At 43.1% G+C, this 23,837-nt stretch overlaps 1 protein-coding gene across 32 annotated transcripts in view; it reads left to right on the top strand.

Annotated features, from left to right (window-relative positions):
• CELF4 (CUGBP Elav-like family member 4) overlaps window positions 1-23,837 on the top strand; it is a 668,420-nt gene that overhangs the window by 544,635 nt on the left and 99,948 nt on the right. For 8 of the 32 annotated variants that reach the window (XM_050986775.1, XM_050986785.1, XM_050986774.1 and 5 more), the window contains exon 4: window positions 20,699-20,709. The exons of the other annotated variants lie outside the window; for them this stretch is intronic. In XM_050986775.1, the coding sequence (XP_050842732.1) occupies window positions 20,699-20,709 (11 nt within the window). The remainder of the gene's footprint in view (window positions 1-20,698; window positions 20,710-23,837) is intronic. 32 annotated transcript variants of the gene reach the window in all.

The raw sequence follows: 23,837 nt of genomic DNA, 5'->3' as shown, positions 1-23,837 counted from the left end.
ACTGTGTTTCCCATTAAACCATGTCCCCAAATGCCACATCCACACACCTTTTGAGCACTTCTAGGGATGGTGATTCCATCAGTGCCCTCAGCAGACTGTTTGAATTCCTGACCACCACTTCAGTAAATAATTTTTCCAATATCTAATCTAGACCTCCCCTGGTGCAGCTTAAGCCTGATTCCCTCCTGCCCTGTCACTTGTAATCTGGGAGAGGAGGCTGATGCCCACTCAGCTGCATTCTCCTGTCAGGGAGTTTTCCAGAGCGAGAACATCCCCCTCGACCCTCCTTCTCTACAGGCTGGGCCCCCCGCTCCCAGCTCCCTTTAGATGCTTATCAGACCCCTCACTAGCCCTGTTCCTTTCCCTGAATACACCCCACACCTCAATGTCTTTCTTGTCATGAGGGACCCAAACCTGAGGGCAGGTGTGACTTGTGTCGGTGTGACCAGTGTGATGGGCTTGTGATGCACTTTGGGCACACTCTGTGCTCCTCCCCACCAGATGAGGAAGGCAGGAGCACACTGACTGCTCTTACCTGGGGATACTCAGGAGAAACAGGCAGCTCAGTGCAACTCTTTTTTCTCTGTGTTAAGACTCAAAAGGAAACCCACACGTCCTTCTTGAAAACCTGCTCTGCAAACCCACGTGTCTCTCTAATTGAAACAGGGCAGGGTCTGAAACCATGGGAGTCCACAGCTGCTATTTCTATTGTGCATGTCTGAGTCAAGGTGAAGAGAAAAGTCAGCAAAATATCCCACAGGGCGAATCCTCCATGTGCCAAGAAAGCTGACTCCACATTAAAGGTGAGAGCCAGAGCTTGCAAAGCAGTGATGGCTTGGGAAGACAGAGGCCTTGATTCCTTCCAGCAGCCTCCAAGTGTTATTCCCACTAACATTGGCACTAGCCATCACCCTGAATACCCCGTGCACCAAAAGACGAGTGAAAGTGAGCAGGAGGGAGGGAGGTGATAAAGTTGTCAGGCTATAGGCAAGGCTCTGGCCTCCAAGGACTGGCAGAGACTGTGTCATTTAGTGATACATCCTGGGATGTGTTTTAAGAGTAGATTGGAGATGTTTAGGATAAGGGTGGGTTTGCTGATCTTGCAGAGGCTTCATCTTTGGTCAGCCTTCAGTTCACAGTGCTGGAAAATCAGGGTTTTGCTTTTTTCTTCTCTTTTATCTTCATTGAAGAAAAGCTCTATGTGGCACAAAAAAAAAAAAACCAAAAAAAAAGAAAAACAAAAAAAAACCCCACCAACACTGAGATGGCAAAGCCACTAAAAGTCACTCTTACCTTCCCACAGGTGAGAAATTCCAGTGTTGCTAGCCCTGTGGCTCACAAGGCACCTGCCCTGACTGCATCCAGGGTCAAAAGCAGTTTCAGGTCCCCACCAGCAATCAAAATCTGTCTCAAAGAGCACAGCACGCAGTCAGACCATGCCGTGGGGAGACAGGAGAGAATATCTCTTCTGCTCTGGATCTCTGCTTTGGTGTTGTTGAAAGAGCAGCACTCAGATAAAACACAGAGCTGTAGACAGGATGGTTTCTTTTTGCCATGAACAAGTCTGAATGCCACAGAGAAATCAAAAGTATCCTTGTTACTGAAGATCCAACCTCTTTTCAGAGCAGTGCAGCCTTTCTGCAGAAACTTTAGTAATTGATGCAGAATCCACAAGTGAGTCATTCCTCCTTCCCTCTGTTTTCCCCTCTTCCTCCCACCTTGGCACCAAAGTGCACTAAGAAAACAAGACAGCATGAAGATGTCTTCTGGATCATTGCTGCAGCATCTTGTCTGCCTTCAGGCTCTGGTGTCAAGTAGTGATCAGCTTCTTCCCTCCAGCCCTGAAGTAGCAGTTTTCAGACATGACCTTCCACCCCTTCACAGCTCCCTGTGTCTCTGAAATGTCCAGAGGTCAGCCCCTCACTGCCTCCACAAGGAGACCTGTTCTGGAGATTCCTGCCTCACACCAGCCCCACCTCATGTCCTTGTCATCTCCCATCATGTTACCAAACTGAAGGGGATACCAGGAGTTTGGATGGTGTCCTCCACCATGACATGGGCTCATCATTTCACTATTTGTTGGGGAATGGCAGCTGTGCACTGCTCATGGAAAGGTAGCCTTGACTGACTAGCTAAAAATTGGAGGTGACCTAGCTGTACAACTTACTGGTCAGGAACAATGTGACAAACTTCATCTTTCTTCACTGCCAGCCTCTGAGGTTAGAGAGGGCCACTACCTGTCATAGTGGGGAGGAGAGAGACAGCTCTATGGATGTGTCTGTCGGTGCATGTGGAGGGGGGGAGAGGAGGGGTATGCTCTTATTCCTTCTTTCCTACTTCATTATATTGATTTTCAGTGGCTTGAATGCTTGGAATGCAATAAGGGAGCAATTCCCTTCTATGCTGGCTAGTAAACATTGCCTGTAACTTTATTCTGGGTCAGGAAAGTCAGCACTTAAAATTAAAAGTAGTTCCAGAGGAGAAAAGCCATATTTTAGGAAATTCCAGCTGGGGGTTCCTTGTTGCTGTACTTCATTTTAAAATCCCGTGTCGTGTCATGTCGTGTCATATATGCCTTTAAAAAAGCATTTAACTGATATATAGTCTCATCTGCTCTTTACTTACAATATTTCAAGCAGAAAATATTTTTTAAAAATTAGTTCCCTGGCTCTCTGAATTTACAGCAGAGGCCACAGACTATAAAGTGGAAGGAGCTGAAATTAAGCCCAGGGGAGAGAGAAGTGCACTAGAGAGAAAGTTTCATATGCCAGGTGCTTAAACACACGCATAGTTTAAATCCTGTGCCATCTCACCCAAGTCAATGGAGCTGCTTTTGTATTTAAGACTAACCTGCCTCAAGTTCTGGGACATAATCTCTAAAAGAATGTGTGTAATGTTGAGGTACAGACTGTTATGCCCATAAACTGCTCCAGGCCTAAGGAACGATCAGCCCTGGGAGTTCCTTTTTTCCCTGGGCAAAGCTTCTGTGCTCAGTCTTGGAAAGCCAAAAGGTTTCCCCAAGGCAGGAAAACAAGTGTCCTGGACAGTCAGATTGAGGAACGAGTGCCCTTGCTGACGTGTGGCTCCTAGATGTGAATCCAAGCCGGGATTTGTGTTCTTAGGATGAGTGTTTTTGCTAGAGAAGTTCCTCTCAGCAGAGGAACTTCTTGAGTGCTGGGAATTTTACCTGGAAAGCTTCCTTCTCATGTATCAGGCACTTGCAGCAACTGTTTCACATGTAAAACTGAAAAACATGGTGCACTACTTTTTAGTTGGATAGACAGGCAAATCACAGAGCTCTGCTCCTGGCACGGTAAAAGCAGGGAGCTGTTGGAAAACACCTGGTGTAGGAAGCAGGACCAGTGGTACGGAGTGCTACTCTTTGGAATGCCATGTGCTTCACCAGCACAAGCACCCCCAGTGCTCTATTTGCATTCTGTCTTTCTGCAGGAGTCCCTGCAAATCCCCTGCCCACTCTGCTGCATGTCCATGGGCCCAGCAGCAGGGCTGTCACCACTCTGTCAGGTCTCGGGGATGTCTGTGGCTGGAAACCCTGCTGGGGACGTGAAGGAAGACTGGACAGTTTATGAGATGGCAGGAGGCAAACTACATCTACCTGGCCCTGAACTCTGAGGCTCAGCCTCCCTTGCTCGCCACTTGACATGTACAAACAGTGACAAGCCCTGTCACCTGCTACCTGATGCAACCATTCCCAAAGCTGGGAAAGCCAGACGTGCTGTTAACAACTCCAGCTTCCCCAAAGAAAGCTCCAGAGACTTATGACAGGGAACTGCCTTGACTCAGGCCACATGCATTGGTGTTAGGAAACCTCCACATCTGGCTCCCTGGGTGAAACAGCCTCGATGAAGGGACACCAGCAAGGCAAGCAGGCAAAGGGAGAGACATGGCACTGGAGTTTCACCCCACCTCTCCTCCTTGTCCCTTCTTTACCCATGAGAGGAGAAACCCCTGGCTGAAAGATCTCAGCTCTGGGAGTGACATAAGCTGCTGCAATATGACTCCCTGCTCACTGATTTTCATGTATTCCCCTGGTCAGTCTCCTAAGCACAACAAGGACTGATGGAAACACAGAAGTCAGCACAAGAGGATCATCTGAGCATCTTCCTGGGGTCTCAATTTCCTGCAGCTTCACTGATTTTGGTTCCCAAATTGTTATTTCCTGGTAGTAAACCACAACCTGGATTTTAGGGGCTAGAAAAAGTTGGGCACTGCTTTTCTGAGGAGACAAAATATGTAGATTTGCAAATCTTTGCCATCAGCAAAAAACCTCCTAAATTTCCTAGATTCCCAAACGACTCCCACAGAGCATCTACTTTCAAGATACATTTTTCAGGATGCTGCTGTTATTCAAGTCTCCATCTAAGCAGTCATGCAACAAGCATCACTTTCAAACAATGGCCTATTGATTACTTGCTTCATTAACAAAGATGCTATTCCCTAGAGATGGTTATTACTCTTGGTTTTTTTTTTATTATTGTTGTATCTTATGATTTGGTCATTAATGGGTACACTTGCATTTCATTTCATTGTGACTGACTTTCCTGCAAGGAATTCTCAGTGCAGTCCAAGAACCTCCATGAATAAATGTTTACTGTCAGGAGATATGAGTGTGTTGCAGGGCTCAATGGATGTTTTCATCCTGATGATGCAGCAGTAAATCAATTAAAAACATGATTGATTGTAAAATTGTGGCTAACTTGCTTTTGCTTTGGGATTTCACATGACCTAAGTTAGTATAAATCTAACAATGTATTAGTCATGCAGTGATCATCTTTTCTGGTATCTACAGTGAGGACTGCTGTGCACACAGCTAAGGCAAGAGCACGGGCTAAACCTGGCCCTGGCATATCCTGCAGCTCTACTCCTGCACAGAGCACAGAACCTTGTCCCACTGTTGATTTAACTCCTTTTGGCAACATTTGACTAGAATTCCCTTTACCAGAGGATAAAATAAATCGAAAGGGCTCTTGAAAGGGTTCTCTATACAGATATGTTCATTCAGATTAGGGTACAGTGTACATTTAGCAAAGAAAACTATTCTTAATTAATTCCCTGTCTAGTTGCTTTTTTTTCAGACAGACTACTGTAGCCCAAATTAGATTAATCGACTTTGGATATTCTTGCTAACAATCACTTTCTCTTATTAAGCATTATTAATATTAGTTCTTAGAAACTGACGATTCTGGAATAACTCACCACATTTAGTTATATCCCAAAATCTCCAGTGGCATACAATGGCCAGTGTGCTCTGACTTGAGCAGAAGTCCCCACACTCCCTGCTTAAAGCCTTTGCCAAGAGTACTGGGTTGTGTCTGCTGATCAAAATGAGTAGTTTCTGTTCTAAAATCAGTTTAGAAGTTTTCTGTCCTAATCTTCTGCAGTAAAGCAGTAAACCTCTTGGTAACAAGACAAATCCAGAAGCCACCATTCAGCACATAATGCTGCAAGAGAAATGTGAATCAGAGACACTGAAAAGACATGAGCTCAGGACAAAAATCACATCCCTGTCTCCCACATACCTATCCAGGGCTTCATCCAAGAAACCCCAGAAATGCTGATGTAAGTCCTGCTGTGGGCTCTGAGTGCAGACCAGAGGATCTGCTGCCTCTCCATGAGCAAAAGTCTGCAGAGAGGGGCAGAGGAGCAATCTGCATGACTGTGTGTTCGGAGGGAGATTACAGAGACAGTGTGCATAAATCTAGATAATTTATACAGTGCCACAGATACAAACAGCAACGGGCACCTTTCACAAATTCACATACACAAATGCACCTCCGGCGTGAATAATGCACTGACAAAGTGAGCTGCCTTTGTGTGGACATCTTTGGTATCAGCAGTTAGGAATAATAGTTGTCTAATTGTTGTCTTTCATTGTGTGCTGTGTCAAAGCCTGGGCGAGTAATTGCAATCATCAAAACCCTTTCAGAGTGTGAGCAAATCCCCGACCCCCATCACCTGCTATCAAGCCTATCTGATCCACCACACGCATGCACTTACTGGGCAGATGAAGTAGATAGATGGGCTCTTCTCTTTTAAAAAATTACTATTATTATTATTATTATTATTATTATTATTATCATTATTATGATTATTATTATTATTATTATTATTAGTATTATTATTATTATTATTATTATTATTATTATTTCTTTTGTTTTTTGTTTTTCTTCCATCAAGATTGTGTCTGATTCATGAAGCGGGTTTAGAATTTTTAATTGTTGTTATTCTTATTTTGGGGGGTGCTGGGGGTTGTGTGTGTGAGAGAGAAAGAGAGAGACCAACTGCTTTTTGGGTGAGATAATATAGATGACAGACATCAACAATTATACAAAATAATATGGTAACCAACGACTGAAAAAAAAATTAATTCTCATGGGCTGGTGAGTGTTGCAATTTGAATGTCTTTCTATGAAAATCCTTGTAATAAACACAGGGAGAAAGCAGGGAGGAGGGAGAGAAAGCAGCTCTTTTTCAAATATACTCATATGATGGAGCACAAGATATTTTCATAATGCAAGAGGGACTGATTCCCATTAACATAATCCTATTTCCAGTATTTTTTATTAATATAAACATCTTGGCTCTGGGAATGCCTCCTGGATCATTTATACCTGCTATATTTTACATTGGGTTTGGGAGAAATCAAGGGGAGCACTAAATATACATATATATATATATATATATAAATTGAACCTATTTGTTGTATTCATTCTGAATTGCCAGCTGTACAATACCTGAGTGGAGAAGCAGATTTGATTATCAAATACAATTAGGGCCTGGTTTTGCCAGTGTGGAGCATCGTGTAAGTGCATATTGTAAATATCTGCATGGAAGACAGGAACACCACAATAATGCGGGCTGCACACTCTGTCTTGCTGCTGGAGAGGACTTGCAGTGATTTTCTCTGGTTCAGCCTGCTGCAGCAAGGAATCCATCTACTGTTACAGAGACCACGTCTTGTTCAAGGAGCACACAGATTCAGGGGTGGATATTCGCTTTAGAGGGTCACAGCTCTGTGTTTTCTGGTATCTGCTTTTGTGTGATAGATCATATTTATTTACTGATAGTATCCGGTACCTTCAGAGACTCAGCAGGAAATATCCTTTTTGCTGAACGTATCTTCTGTTGCATGAGGACAATGTGTAATTTCCACAGCTGTCAAACACTTGTGTGTGCACACTTGAATTTCTGCAAGACAATTTTGACGTCTGCAATTAAGCTCTCCCAGGAAGGAGGAGAAGCCCTATTTTTGTGCAAAGTTCAAGTAAAAGGGCATTTTGCAGAGTCATAGAATCACTTATGTTGGAACAAACCTTTAAGATCAATAGGTCCAACAATATTTATAAAATGTCTACAAAGTTCAATGAAGAGAAGTCCTCATTGTGAATTTTCTCAGACTGTGGGTCAGGCCTCCAAGGAGAACAGATGCAACATGTTATTTGGACCACTAAAAATGAGGATAGGCAATATATTTTTGAATATTCAGTGGGAGATACGTTGTATTATCAGAGACCCACAAATCCTAAGAAGACTTTTTCATTTTTGATTGCTGTAAGTTATCTCCACTGTGCTCTCTGACACTGTTGCCCTCATTCTGCATACTTTGAATTTGCTTCTGTCTTTGAAAGAAACAAATTCAGATGTACCAAAATACATACATTTTATAAGGCCTCAAAGCAATCAGAAATTGTGATGGTATTGAAGACAAGATACTGAAAAATACCTGATTGGAAACGTTATAGATTGTAGATTTTTCTCATTAGTGCAACTGCAGAGGTCACCATTTTTCAGACAGCAGAACACAGGTCTGAAAACAAGGAGAGTTTATTCCTATTGGTCTCAGTCTTGCTGTAATATTTGGGGCAAGTCATTTGAGGGTGGAGTATGTTCATTTTCAATGCCTTCCATCTTAGGAAGATCAGATGTTTATTCTCAGCTGTTCATTTGAGATACACTCAGCAGTCAATAAGGAAGAAAAGACATTTTCCAATACAGTCATGCATTCACTTCTAAAACTGATGAGAATAAATCACTTTGTGGAAGTTCATTTCTATCTACCTACTTTCTGTAGATCTGTGGCCAGCTGAACGTAAATTTCTGGATGGCAAAAGTCAGAGAAGAATACCTCCCTTAACTACCTGAAATTCCATTCAATAGAAATGTTCCTATAACTATTTTTTCCCCATCTGTAAATGCTTAGAATGTTGCTCCCCAGCACAAGAAGTGGGTTCATCTTTTCTGGTGGAGTTTCATAATGATCTTGTAGTAAGTACTTGTTTCCTCATTATAATGGTTCCAAAGGGTTAACTGGACTAAACCTTCATCTTAACAAAGTTGTAAATGCTTCTTTTCTTAATCAAAGAGAACTGCTACCGATTTCCACTTCCATCACCCACTGTGCTTTGCCAGTAACATTTGGCCTGGATGTATTGAAGCATTGTGCTAGAGAGCGACTTTCTTAAATACTTATTATCCACATGATAATTAGCCCTGACTGAGGTAATTTTTCAGGCAAAAATGCTAATTTTTCCTGATTCCTACTCTGGAGACAAAAGTAGAAGATTCAATAAAATTTTTATTGGACACGTTTCTGAGTTGCAGGATGGACTTAGTGCAACAGCAAGTGCTCCAGTGTGTAACCCATACTCTGATGGCAGAGATTACTTTTGCTGCTGAGTTATCCTGATGTCTGTGCTCATGGGTGTTCAAGGGGGAAGAGTGATGATGTCAGTCCAACCATATTTTAAAGGTCATTGGTGCGGAACAAAAATTATGTATGAAAACTTGACATTTTCTGCTAAATGGAATTCTTGTTTCCCACCTCACCCTAATTAAGATAGTGCTGAGAAGTGCTTGTCATGGGGAAGGACTGTACACTTTCAAAGACCAGCCAGAGGCACAGTCAACTCCAAACTTTTTACAATGCAAGATGAGTAGCAGAGAAGAAGAAACAAAACCAGAAAACGGAGTTGAGAAAACTAAAAGTTTCATAGCAAGAGGAGAAGTAGTTTCAGCACACACATGGTCACAGTGCTGTCAAAGTCAAATGTGAGTGCAGGGGGACCAGTTCTGGAGAAATTTCAGGAAACTGAGATGGGATTGCAGCTCTCTTTAAGGAGCTCCTACCATGCATAAAGGGCCAACATGGGAGAAACCAGTGAGACACTTGTCTGCAAAATTCAATTACTGGCTGATAGAGGATGTTATCACAGGATAACCAAAGATGGGAGCTGGCATTCCAGAAGCAAATTAGAGATGTGAGGCAGGGGGGCGATAGGTGGTGAGGAGGTCCCTGTATGGACATTGAGCCATAACAGCCACTCATCAGCTGTATAAAACTACCAGCAGCAGTATCCCCGGGCTGGGAAAGACTCTTCTTGGCAAGCTTGTGTACCACACCATGCCATCCAATAGAGCCCATCTTATTGAAAACTGAATCCCTTTGAGTTCCCTGCAACAGCAGCAGCTGGAGGGGAAATAACAGTAAAATTCTATGGCCATAATAAAACACATTAGCCATCTGAACACTCATTTCAATCAAATAATGCAGCCTATTCATATTTAAACAGGAAATATTGTTTAATGTTTATGATAATGATCAAATCAAATTTTAAAAATTAAACACGAAATTAAACATTAAAGTGAGATTCCAACATTGGGCACTTGGGACACTGCTTCCAACCCACAGCTGATGGTTGCAATCAGCAGGATCCATCCCCTTACCTTCCCTTAGTGCAGATCCTTGAGGAGGATGTTGGAGGAAGGCTTTGGTGTCACTCAAATGACCACAGCTTGAACACGGTGTCTGATTTTGAGTTGATTGCTCCAGTCTCCTCTTGCATCCATTCTGCTTTCCATGACACTAAATGGTTCTTGAGGGGGAAGTGGAGATTCCAAAGGAAAATGCCTTTCATCTGGATGAAGCTAAATGGGACTTGTTTTTCATCCAAGTGGAAGGCAGTTGTGTTCCTACTGAAATATTTTGGACTTATTAACTTTTTCCTGAAGAGAACAGGGAGAAGTTACATAGTTTTTTTCCAAGGGGAAACAGAAGTAGAAAATTACACTGAAAAAGCAAGTTCTTAGCTGAACATAATGGTCACAGGAGGCAAAAGTGCAAAATAACACCTTATTGCTCTTTAAATACTGGTCCTTTGGGGTAGAACACAGCAGCTTTTCCACACCAGTAACACACAGCCTTTTCTGTAGTTGGCAGTAACTGGTGCAGAACTACAGATTTCAAAAAATAATATGTTGCTTTACACCAGTGGAGTTATGATCCCAGCTGATTAATTTAAGGTTTTGACAGCACTGTCAAAGTTTGTGTCTAATGAAGACCTTGGAGTGATGGCTAGAAGTTAGGGTATTTCTTTTAGACAATATCTTGTGCTACAGTAAACTCAGAGCCAGGAAACAACTTTCTCCCACATGAAATCTGTAGTGATTTTATTGATACGAAGCCTAGCAGATTTTTTCCCCAGCTCTCTCCACTTTAAGTCAGCAGAAAAACAAAGTTTGAAACTAAAAATTATTGAAACAAACTCATTGTTTCTAATATCCCTATGCATTGCAGCCATGGACCTTATCTATGCTGTGACCCTGTGCAGCAATGTTCAACTTTTGGTCTAGTATTTGCATCTTTCAAGGGAGTATACCCTCAGTGTAAATTAATATCAAATTAGTATGAATTAATATAAAATTAGCAAAACTATGGACTATCAGTAATCTGCATGTTGTTTCTTAGAGTAAAAAAAAAAATCATCACAAATGACAGAATTGACCTGTCAATCCCCATTCTTACAGCAATGTTTGCTCAAATTTATTATGGAAGGAGCATGCACAGAGATTTCCATACTATGAAAAAAATAAATAAAACAACTGAATAAATTATCTGGGAAAGTACAGCAAAACAGAAAGATTTATCTTAACCTGTGTCTATTGCTCTCATCCCTGTACTATGCACTTTAAAATTGGATTGGTATCCTATAAGAGACTGTCAAGGATTTCATTTGTTCTGCTTGACATACAGATGTACAATTGGTAAAACTGCATCTTATCTTAGTAATTGTCTACACTGCTAAGGCTGTACCTAGTTATTGACTTCAAAAGTCAGGTTTCATCTGTGCAGTTCCTGATCCAACATCAGTCCAACCACCTCGAGCTCTATCTGCTCATCTTCCAGCTCACCTTCCTGAGTTAAACCACCTTTCTTTTTGCAATAGCTGCTTTTCAGCTTTCTGTAATCAATCAAGACTGGAGCGTGGGGGTAGAGAAGTGAATAGCTTAGTTCTCTGGTTTTGGTAGCATCTTTGTGTATATAAAAGTAAGTCATTGTGAGCTGCTGCTTAAGAACTTACTGAATATTTTGAGGGCTTGAATAGTTTGGAGGAAGTTGTTATCTAGCTCTAGTTAAATTTCTAGTAAAAGATTCATAGGGTTGAGTGATCACAGAGAGAAATTTCTGTCTGTCTGATGGTCTTTTAAGCACATTTTCCTCCAAATCCAGATTAGCATGTTGTCACTGCAATGGTTCAGTGTTTTTTCAAACCTGCAGCAACCTTCCCTTTTCACAGGCACATGCTGAAGATAGACCCACTTGTAAAACAGGGCATTTTGTTACCAAAAGAAAGCCTTTAAAATCAGGCTTTTTTTTTTTCCCCACTTCCAGCTGGAAAGAGCTTTGACTTTTGAGTTTGCAATTAAAAAAACCAAATAACACTGAGATTTTTTTCTGGGAAGCCCATATTTCTATGGCTTGTGAGTATTCTAAATGATGGGCATTATATCTGCAAATATTCTTCATGGAAACACTTTGGGAACTGTTGGGAGAAAAAGGTTAAAATCAAAATCTTCTTTTCTTCCAATTCTCTCTCCGTCTCAATAAACAGTAGTGCCATCCTGGGAACAAGTCTTGCTTGAATCCCAATATCATGGATTCACTTTTTCCAAGGAAAACAGGAAAAAATATAGAACAACTATAGTCAATCAGACCAACACTTATTCTGACACATATCCCATCTCCTAGCCTAGTCAGTCATAAAAAAGAGGGAAAATTGCAAGAGCAATATTCTTTCCTGGCTTCCTGCAATTGGCAGCTCAGGGATTTCCAGAGTCAGGGGTACATTCTTTGTATCAGTAGTTTTCAATGGATTTTTCTTCCATGAGTTGTCCTGCTGTTTTTGAGTTCACGTGGATGTTTAGACTCTGGTTTTGCATCACTGGCATTTCTCATTGTTTGAGCAGAACCGTTTGTCCCTGGAGAAGGCAGAAGTTAGTCAAAGAACCTCAAGGCTGACAACTTGTACAATCATAAAACGAAGCATTGAAGTCTCTTTTCACTTCCCCAAGTGCTGTCAGCCAAAGCGTGGATGTAGCTGGCGTGGCAGTTTCAGGCAGAAAAGCCTGGCTGCGCAGGGTGATGAAGCTTACCAGATGTCATCACTCAAGGTAGAATCCCAAACCCACGGTGCTTTATGCTTTGTAGGAAAGCTGTGAACTCCTGTGAAAGCAGGAGTTCAGCAGCTGCGGTACAGCCCTGCAGCAGGAGAGTATCTCCAAGGCCAATTGGGGTGGAATCATGGGATCCACATTTCAGATTTGGGTGAAAGCAGAGGTGAACTGGTTCCACATTTCAGAGTTACAGCCATCTCCAGTCATAAGTGACAGTCACAAGACAAAGGGCACCAAGTTTTCAGAAGGTTTGTGGCACCTTTGCCATATGCCAAGCAGTCCAGAAAAAACTCATTTTTGACAGCTGGCAAACTATGCCAGTTCTAGGGATGGCAGGCTGTGCCTGTGTCAGCCAAACAGCATTCCAGCTCACAGTGAGGAAATTCCTCTGCTCCTAAGAAAAGGTCTGCAGTTGTCACAGCTTTTTGGGGAGATGAGGTGGGTTTTCAGCCCTGTTTCTCGTCCAGTGTTCGATTCTCAAGCTTTTCTACATAATCAGTGTTTGCAATAAAGTGGAATGATGGTGAGGTAGTTGGAAGGACCCACACATAAACAAAGATGGTAATTAGATTAGTATGTAGATCTGGGATTGTCTGTTACACCAAGAGCTGTGTTCATGTGTTAGCATTGTTCCTGGGCCTCCTTTGTGAGAAATTCTTATTTCAGGACTTCACAGGAAATGCATTATGGCTTTTGTTGTTTGTAAATTTTTTACATTATACCTTTTTCTTATTCTTTGATTCCTTTATGGACTCCCCAGGTGCCTGTAACAATGTGGCAATCAACACGGATATGCGGATATGCGCAGTAGAAGAACTTCCCCTTTATAAATAAATCTATGCAGATATGGCAATCTACCTCAGGGTATCTTTCAAACTTGGGAAAAAAATTTCAGGGAACGAATCATGTGATGCTTCAGACAGTTTGTGGATAGTACTCCCTGATTTTGGAGGCTCCTCTCAGTTTTCTCTCTCTCTTCCCCTTTACCCTCTCACCTCAATGTACTTTCATAAAGACAAGTGAGTAAAACTGGCACGAGCTGTCTTCAGGGACCCTTTGTAGTCGAGATCCATCCCCAGAGCAGTGGTGTGCGAGGGGGAGCTCAGGGGCATGTCCTGCTTTCAAATGTCTCCTCACACCTGCTACTGGCCTCAGCTGGGAACTCCCTGCAGGCACAGCTGAGCAGTGGATTTGAAACTAAGCCTCTATTAAAATAAAACAAAAAGCATGACATCTTTGGAAAACAGAGAGCCCAGGACTGCAAACAGTAAGAGTGCGGCATGATGCAGACACAAGGCAGGATTTGGCTTGGAATGATTCTCACAATCCTGTGTCCTCTGGGCTTGCCACCCACACAGCTGATTTCCTCAGCCAAGATCTTGCAAGAAAGGAGGACATATCCTAACCTTCACAGCAAAACTGAGTGTCTTCTCAGTCAGGCTTAGATGCCCAGGAGGAAATGTAGGCAGACAGGTTCTGCCCCACTGACTGCCCCAAGAAGGGCCAAGTGTCTTTATGGGGACAAGGGTGGCCAGAGACCCCTGGAAAAGTGACCTTGGGGAACATCTGACATCCAGCTGTCTGTGAGCTGCAGGGGAGAAGCCTTCCTGGAGTGAAGTGGGAGCTGTCTGTGGCCTTTAACGTCAGCCTAAAATGCTCCTGTGTGATGACCCTCACCAGATCAAATTACTGCCTCTGTAGTTTGGGGGTATGCTTTTTTATCTTGTTCTCTGTCACATCAGAAAAGAGAATATTAAAACATTCTAATGGAGGTTTAGCTACCATTACTAGGGGAAGTTGGTGAGGTCTGATACCATTTGACATGAATATACTGGGAAGAGTCAGACAGAGTATGAACCTTCATGATTCCCAGACAGACACCCAGACCCAGCACAGTTTTGAAGGGAGAAAACTAGGATCTCACTGGGTAAAAATACCTTTCCAAATCCCAGGGCAGCAAGACAATTGTTACAATATATAAACACTGATTATTTTCACCAAAAATAAAAATCAGTACCCACTGTTGAAGTGCAGATTGCCATAAACAAAGGTACCACACGGAGATGGGCTCTACGTAAAGAACAAATCCAAACAGAAAAAAATTGAGCAGAATGACACTAAGGAATCTAGTTTAGATGCAAATGGTAAATAATTTCCACTTTAAATACTTTCAAATGCACCACCCACCATAGGAAAGACCTTCACTACTTTAAGGAGAAGGAGGATCACCAGGTGCCCCTGCAGATGTCCCCCAGCTCTGACAACCCAAGTGCCTCCTCCATACACAGGTGTTACCCCTGACTACTGCCTCTGTTTGCCATATGTCGTCCCATTTTTGTTCACTGCCATTTACATGCTGGCAGGTTGACTTTTTAATAAGGTAAGAGCAGGCTGAAGATTTCACATGTGGGTGCTTGGGAGACCCTCCCCTTCATAGCAGGTTCAGCTTCCTCAGCTTTAGCTCAGGCTGACATTATACCAAACTGTGCCTCTCCCCAGTGGGGATAACCACAGTTTATTTACAAGCTGCAATGGGAATGTCACACTAAATGAAGACGAAAGATGTGCAGGAAGTGTGATTGCTGCCTGTGCCTTCTTTAGAGATGCTTATTAAGGAAATTGTCCTTTTAAACAGCAAAGAGCCACCCGAACTGGCCATGTTCAGTACTGGGGCAGGATCTGACCTGCTCACCAGCACTGTCCATCCATAACATCCCTCTTGTGGTAATGACGCAGACGCTAATCGGCGTATTAATAATGAATAACACTGTGTGCGTCTATCGTGTCCCTGATTCAAAGGGTGGGAAATGCTTTACCAGCTAGGAAGTGTGAAGTCCCAGAGCAGGTCTTTTCTCTGTGTGGAGCCTATTGCTGCCCTAAGCAAAAGGACTTTTGTCATTTGGGTTAGCAAAGAGAAGTGGCAGTGGAAACACTGGACTCCAGTCACTATGGTGCTGCTGATTCATGGTGTGAACTTGGGGGAGTTACTTCAGCGCTCTGAGTCTCAAGTTAACCATCTGTAAAATCAAGATAATTATATTTACAGTGGTTATTTCATAGAGCTGCTGTGAAGATTAATTAATGCATATATATTTACAAAGTGCTTTGAGATCTTCAGGTGAAACCTGCTGCATATGTGTAAGATATTAATTTTCTAAAATACCTTGAAACCTCAGGAGCTGCAGTGACTTGCCAGGTATCACTACATTTCATAGTGCTTTTGTTCTTTGTCTAAGAAAGTTGTTTTGCAGGTAGCAGTAATACATTATGTTAATGGTGTGATACTTTGAAAATAATAGTTTCTCCCCTTTCCTTTTGACTTGTTCTTCTATCATGCACCATGTGCAAGCAGGTTATGGGTTTGTCAAACAGTAATTTTGGGTAATTATTAGACAACATATTTTTAACTTTTTTTTTTTTTTTTTTTTTTTTACTTCTCATTACAAAGAAAATCCCTGTGTCTATTTGATATTGGCTATTCCAGCTGTGTTGGTTGTTTGTGATCAGTTAGATAAGCTACCATGCACATGATCCAGAAAGAAGATAGGGGAAGGCACAGTGAGGGACTGAGGATTATATGTGTTTATGCGCGATGGGCAGGATTGTTCTCTACTAAATTTAGCCATCTGAATATTAATGGTGAAGTCTAAACTAGTTTTTTGGGATTCCTTCATACTCACTGGAAAGAGGTGGGCACTGGCTCAGAGCAGCTTGCCTGACCATTTTTAGGTAAGAGAGATCAGTGCAGCTGACCAAAAGTCCACTGCAGGGTAAATGGAGCAGTGTACTGAGTTCCCCTGACTGTACAACAATCCCTCCACTGGCTTTGACAACATAAAAGGACAGACTATCTGCAGGTAAAAAATGTAAATATGTTAACCTGCCATTGAAATCTCACCTCAGAAGTACAGCTTCATTAAGAGGATGAATACTGAATTATTAGATGCAGGCAGATGTGCTGAGTGCCATATTTCTTACAGTTAAACAACAGTGGCTTCTGAGGCACTGAGTAGTCTGTAAGCATCTCAGCATTTGTAAATCAACTTAAAAGAACAGCAGGTTTTGATAATGTAAAACCCCCATACACTCACCAGTTCTTAACTCTGCCTTTTTCAGCTGTTGCAGGATTGCGCATGTTAGTCATATTGTGTCTAAGGTTCTCAAACTGTGGTATTTCCATCTCCTTTATTTTAAAGCAATTCTTCAGTTTTAGGAACTCAAAGCCAAGAAGCTTTTCAGTGGAAGGTTCCTTCCTTAATTTCTCTCTCTGACGTGCAGTCAAAGCCCCATGAGCCACATAATTCAATTCTTCCATCTCTCTATGCTTATATATACATCTCCAGATAGCTGCCACATCCAAAACACACATAAGTTTTCTTCCTAATTTTTGCTCATTCTTGTCACCTTCAAAAAAAATTCTGTACCCCACATCTAAAAGAAAGTGAAAAAAATATTTGCACGTGCTCACCTATATGCAGAGAAGACAAAGCATTCAACCAAGGAAGCAAACAGGTGAAGACTGTTTAGGCATCTTCATGTTCTTTCCCTAATTCAGTGGACTTTTACCATTTAGCACCAGCTGGCCACCTGCTTTAACATGCACATTTACACACAAACCTACATATGTATGTTTAGATAAATAGAGATATATGACTTTACATTGGAGTCTTGAGAGAAGAATTCTTTTGATTTTTCTCTGGACATCTGATCTGCCTTAAGGCAGTTGTCATTCTACATTAATTTGTCTTGTTCTGCCTCAACTCACTGTTTTTTTGTCTTAAATGCCATATTAAAAAGTGTTTACAAGCCCCCTGCCTCCTTTGTGATTCCCACAATCCACCTGGGCACCTAGGGAAGCATGCCATGATCCTCCCTGACACATGTCAGCCCACATCTCATCAGGGGCTCAGCTGTGTCACCCCCGATGATACCGCATGGCAAGATCAGTCCTGGGCTACATTACACCCAATCCTGCCCCCAGGGGAGGTGGGAAGGACTATGCTAATTGCTTCTGACCCTCCAAGATCCTGGAGGGAAGTTGCCTTCATCCAGTGCAGCAATGGGAGCGATCTGTTCAATGGAGAGCACGTGGCTGCCACGTGCACAAACCCCTCCAGTGCCTCTACAAGAGGGCAGGAGCCTCCGCCCGTGGGCCTGTGGTGAGAGGATGTGGCACAAGTTACAGGATCAGTTCACCTGGAACTATTCCCAATAAGTACAGGAGCATGTTCCCACTCACAGCCCTGTGTGGAGTTACAAAAACATGTCCTTAGACCCTGCTGCATAGGTGTTGCCTCTGTGCCCTCCAGGAGCCGCCCTAAAAACCCTGGAGTCTCTCTTCAGGGATCCCACGAAACAGTGGAGCTGTCTCTGAAATTGAGGAAAAACATGGAACCAATAGGCAGAGTATTTTGAAATATAGTGATGTAAAATCAGTATATTTCAAAATACCTTGCCTATTCTTTACTTTCTTGAAAGAAAGGAGGTTTTCTAGTTTACTAGAATCATAGAATGTTTCAGGTTGGAATGGCCCTTAGAGATTCTCTAGCTCAAACCGACTGGCCTGGGCAGGGACAGCTTCCACTGCATCAGGCTGCTCCAGGCCCCATCCAACCTGATACCCCACAGGCTTTCCAGGCAACCTGTGCAGGTGTCTCAACGTCCTCACAGTAAAGAATTTCTTCCTAATACTTTCTTTATAGAAGGTACCACCTATTTTGTGCAGCCAACAGAGTGCTAGATTTAGGGAAATGCAGGGGTTTCTTCTGTTCCCCAAGACTTGCCCTCAGCTCTGCAGAGCCCTGCCCTGAGCCAGTGGAGCAGCACACAAAAAAAGGAGGATGAAAGACCCAGCTGTTCTTTGACCTGGCTCTGTATGTCCACATCATCAGACACACATTTCTTCATGTCTCTTGTCACCGTACTGAAAGAGAAATGCAGGACTGAGAGGTGCAATCATTCCCTCATCACGTTCATTCTTTTCTTTTTGCCTTTCTTGCTCTCTTTCTTTCCAGTATTCATTTTCCTCCTTTAATCACACCTTACTACACTCTGTGCTTTTATGCATCTCCTGCCAAATGACTTGCACAGGTGTCTGGCTTTACATTTCCTTGGCATGCAAATATTGCTGTCTTGTCCTTTGCTGGGAATGAACCTCAGAGTCATCACCTCCAACAGAATCAGACCCCTTTTCAGATCATGTGTGCATGGTTAGGTTGTAGAAACATCTCAGAGGGGAAATGCATGCAATTATGTGAAACAGTTTGAGCAACACTGGATAAAGAAAACAGAAACTGAATTTTTTAGCCTGTTTTCAGTCAAGCTTTCAGAAGCACCAGGTGCTCTAGTAGAAGCAGAAGGCAGTTTTAAGATAGCCTTACACCAAACCAGTTCCTTGCCAGTTTTCCTGAATTAGACATTGGCTTTCATCCTGCGTGATAGATATTTTGTCTCTTCCCAAGTCCCAGAAACAGCTAGTCCTTGTAGAACAAAATCCAGCACTGAAAACCCCTCTGCACTGCATGCCGAGGCAAACAACTTGTTCTGCAATGCAGGGCAGGGAAAGTAGGTCAGAATTCCATTGGACATTAAGGCTGGGACCTCAAGGCCAGCTGGTAAGGGGAGATTGTTAGGTCATTGTTTGTTTGGGTTCTTTTTTCACTTGGTCCTCCAAGGGATGCTGAGTAGGTGGTGTAGGATTTTACTCGAATTGCTTGTGTTTAAATGCACACATACACTGCACACACACAAGTACACACTCATAAGCACATGAAAATGGGTGTTTCAGTGTGGGGGCAGGGGATGGGGTGGGAGAGTGGAGCTGTCAGGACGATGTCATGGCAAAGGCATCCCATCAGCTAGAGGGGGAGATTTTCTGGGCCTTGGTTTGAGAAGCAGACAGATGAGTGACAGGGGTTAAAAGCTTCCCGCTTTCTTTCCCACATTGCCTCCTTGATGGTAAAGAGTTCCCTGTCCCTCACACAGAAGGTGCTCTGAGATTTCAAAGCATTTTGCTGGAAATACTGTACAGACTATAATAAGCTATTGTAGCCCATGGCAGAGAAGCCCAGCTGAGCCTAATTCCCCATATCCTTAACTCATCAGCCTCTGATCAAAATGCAGGTTCAGTGTCCTAGAGTACTATTAAATAAAAAAAGGCACACAAAGCCAATTAGTACATTTCATGATGTTGAGAGATGTCAGACTGTGCACCCTGGGCATGGCAGTCCTCTGCTTAGTCATGAGATAGGCAGTGTAATCTACCCCACAGTCTCCTATGGGCCTGACCCAGAGGACCTGAAACCAAAGGACAGACAGCAGCATAGGCTCCTCCACTCTTTCCTTTTCCAGCTGCCTGGCCAAGGCTGTCACAGGCAGACCCATTCAGTTTTGGCACTGAAGGCATCATCATCCACTCTCATAAGGAGCAGAGCACAGCCAGGACCACCTCCAACACTGGCAGCAAGGAGGGGAAACACGTTAATGGTGCAGGTGAGCAAGGGAAATTAGGAGAAGGATAGACAAAAGGAAAGAAAGAGAAACGTGATTCTAAGTAGCCCTGATGCTCCTGGAGGATCATTGTGGGAGACAGTGAAAAAAGTGGTGACATTTGGCTCTGAGTGATCAAAATTACAGAAAAACAATAATAAAAAGCACCTGAGATTTGCAGCACAGCAAAAAAGTTTGTTACTCAACTATTCCTGAAATAGACCACATTCCTCATAGGCTCCTTTGCAAATTCCCTGGGGGGAAATTAATTGTATGCCTTGCATTTAACCAGTTCCTTCTCCCAAAGAGGTCTGGGCTCATTCCATCTACTCTTCATTTTATGCTGGATCTTTAACATTTAATGAGCAGGAGACTGGACCCATGGCCCTGTTGTCCAGCACCATTTCCCTTAGAAGAGACTGCATCAAACTTTCAGGACTAAGTCACAGCAAACCTCACAGATTTCACAGACATGGGAGAATATCACCTCCCAAAGGTCTCTTTGGTTCACTGAGCCTGAAGATGAGACAGCATTGTGACACTTGTGCTGTAAACACCTAAATAGATGAGATCTCAGCTCAAAAATCACACCTCTGAGCTTCATTACTTAAATATATCTATACTTGAAAATAATTATGCCAGACAACTATCACAAAAGCTTCTCCTTAGCCAGAAGACAGTCAAATGGGCAGCCGTAACCAGTGACCATGACTTTTTAGCTCTCAAGACTAGTTGTGAGGTTCCTGCCTGGTGCTTGCAGTACCTGTTCCCATCTCCATGTGAGGCTGGAGTGTTTCATTTCTGCCCAATGATGCTTTTTCCAGGGCAATGGAGCTCATGGCTTAATGCAGACTGACCCACTGAGTGTGCTCAAGTGGGTCTCTCTTGTCTACAGCATATTGGACCCATTTTTTGCACTTTGCAAAACCAAACATCCAGGTGACACAGCAAAAAAAAAAAAAAAAAAAAAAAGGAAATTAATAAACATTACATTTCTATGTTTTTCTTCTTCTATCAGTACATTCAATTACTTCTTCCTAATAAACAAGATCCATTTGGGATCAAAAGGTCTCAGGACTGATTTTATTTTATTATCATCAAGGAGAACGGGCTTTGCTGTTAACCTTTGAATTTATTTAAAATGCCCTGGATTTCATATTCAATTTTTAATCTCCCTGTTTTTGATTGTTTCCTTGAAATGGAAAATTCAAGGACTTTGATAAATGGATTGAAAGGTTGCCTTATTTTTCTGTCACTTCTGCCTTTGCATCCTCTGCAAAATGCTGCTTTGCAAATCATAAAGATGGGGATTGCAACAAGTATTCATGAGAGTATCGCAGGGTGGGATGCAGGGGCAGACAGGTTAGACTGCCCAAGTGAGGGGAAGAAGCAAGAAGCTGGTGGGAAACAATTAGGAGCTGAAATCAGTACAAACTGGCATAGGCTGGCTGTCCCTGTAGTCCCTCTGGTGGTGGTGTCCATGGGCTGAAACCAGTGCTACACTGCCATGGTGTGTGGCAGACTGGGAGCCATGAAAAGGGCCTTCAGTGGGTTTGTGAAAATATGTTGGAGAATTCATTTTCTCATTTGAGACTAATTTACACTCTTTTTATAGTAACTTCACTTGAAATAGTGCTGATACAGGTATGTGTCAGACTGTGAGAGAGACTGATAGCTCTCCATCGCTGCACAAATTGTCACCTAAACTGCAAATGACAACGCTTGTCCCACACACCCACCTCACACCTCCCTAAGCAGGATCACAATTTCTGGGGTGTTCCATACCCCTTTGAATGAGGCATCACAAATAAGTGACTTCCTCAGAACAGGTTTTCTAGAATTGAGTCACAGATAATAAGCACCTAGTGCCAGAAGTTTCTCCATTCAAGATGTCAGCATACCCAAACAGCAGCCCCCTCTAAGGAGTCAAACTCAGGCCTTCAGTAACTGCAGAATGAGAAACCTTAGGTACTAATTAAGTTATTTCTCTCCTGCATGAGCTGAAATAGGGTTTCTGTCCCTCGTGCAGCATTGTAGCCACTGTGCTCAAACTGACACCATGAGCACCTGGAGATCTCTCCTAATTCTGCCAAGAGTGGTCACTTCATAAGGAAGTTGGTCAATAAAAAACCTCCCTGTGCCACTGCACACAGAGAGAGCTCCCTGCAGGGCAAACACCCGGGACTGCTGTCTCTCCTACTCTTCTATTCCTGCACTCAGCTCATGCCCCCAGAGCCCCTCAGTTGCCTTTCCACCTTCTTAGCCCTCCAAGCCTCACTGCAAAGGGCATCCCACAGGGAATGCTGAGCCAAGAGGTGACTGAACCCCCAGTGCTTCACAAGGATTTGTGTCCTCAGAGGGATGTGACCACCCCTCAGCGCCTGTGTGAACACAGCCAGTGGTGAAAACACCAAGACCTTTCAGATGATTCAAATGTGTGATTGTCACACTTGTCCCTTCACAGACCTCCATCAGGGCAGCCAGGACCTGTGTTCCTTCTGGCTCTGCACTTTTCACTCCCTTTCTTTGTGTTACTTTGGCAAGTAAGGAAAATGTTCAGCCCCCAGCTCTGAGTCATTGCCACCCTCCCAAAAAACAGCAGCGTCCTGAGCTGCTCTTTCCCAGGAGCTGCCAAGCACATCCCAACATTCACCCCAGCTCCTAAGGCAGCTACAGACTACAACTTATAGCAGGAACCATTAATACTATTAATAACCTCTTTTTAACATGAGACCTTTTCAAACTGCTGGACCCAAAACACTTGACGCATTTCACTGCCTACGTGTTGCAAATCCACACCCTCCAAGGAATTTCACAGCCATCACTGATGCAGGCTGACCTCCTTGAACCTGCAGAGCAACATCACAGGCAGACCTCAGGTTGTCCTGCCCGAAACTCATAAATGTGTCACCATACAAAGGAACAAGGGGTCCTCTGCAGCATAACAGCTCCCCACCGTGCTTTGATGTACCACCAAACAACTCCACTTCTGAGCATTCCTGTTCACCAGGGCACCATCAGTGGTGTGCAAGCTTCCATCTTCCCGGATCATTTCTCCCAGCAGCAAAATACTGGAGCTGCTCAGACTGGCAGGCTTACTATGGAGCATGCAAAAATTCAAGGAAGGTGGGATGCAATCCTTTTAGAGCATGAGTACTTTCTGCAGCAATGGTGTCAAGTCTATTTGCTATTACATCCATCCATCCATCCATCCATCCATCCATCCATCCATCCATCCATCCATCCATCCATCCATCCATCCATCCATCCATCCATCCATCCTCACAGTCCCCATTACTCTCACTACAGGTGAGCACCTACATTTCCATGGAAAGGGCAATACAGATTTTTTCATCGATGGCCATCTCATCTCACTTTGATTTATTCAGAAGGCAGGTCTATTCTTTTTTCTTGCCTTCACTTTGGATGCCACAGCCACGACTTTCTTACTTGAGTATCTCTGATCTTTGCTGCCTGTGACCATTTCCCACCAAATATCTCCTCTGAAAGGGTTTGATTTTTAAAAGTGACCATTTGCTGCAGGGAACAGAGCATTTTTTTGCCTTTGCAGTCCCACTTGTGTGCTGGGGAGAGGCAGTGTTGGGAGGACTGCTGTGCCATACCCTGGGGTTCGAGAGAAGGGTTTGGCCTGCATCAGGGTGAGACTGATTGCAAGGAAGGGAGGGAGGGAAAGGGGAGATAGAGATGCAAGAAACCTCGTCACTTCCACAACTGCTACTGCTCAGGAGAAAGGAGCAAAAGAAATATATATCTGCTTGCCTATTAATTTAAATCTAGACACAGGAAGAAGTCAACGAACTGTAATTTATGAGCTGTCAAAGACTGAAAAATTCCTTTTGACACTGTATTTTCAGTTA

The sequence above is a fragment of the Serinus canaria genome, chromosome Z (assembly GCF_022539315.1).
Source record: "Serinus canaria isolate serCan28SL12 chromosome Z, serCan2020, whole genome shotgun sequence".
Taxonomy (NCBI): Eukaryota; Metazoa; Chordata; class Aves; order Passeriformes; family Fringillidae; genus Serinus; species Serinus canaria.
This window is presented reverse-complemented; position numbering and strand designations above follow the sequence as displayed.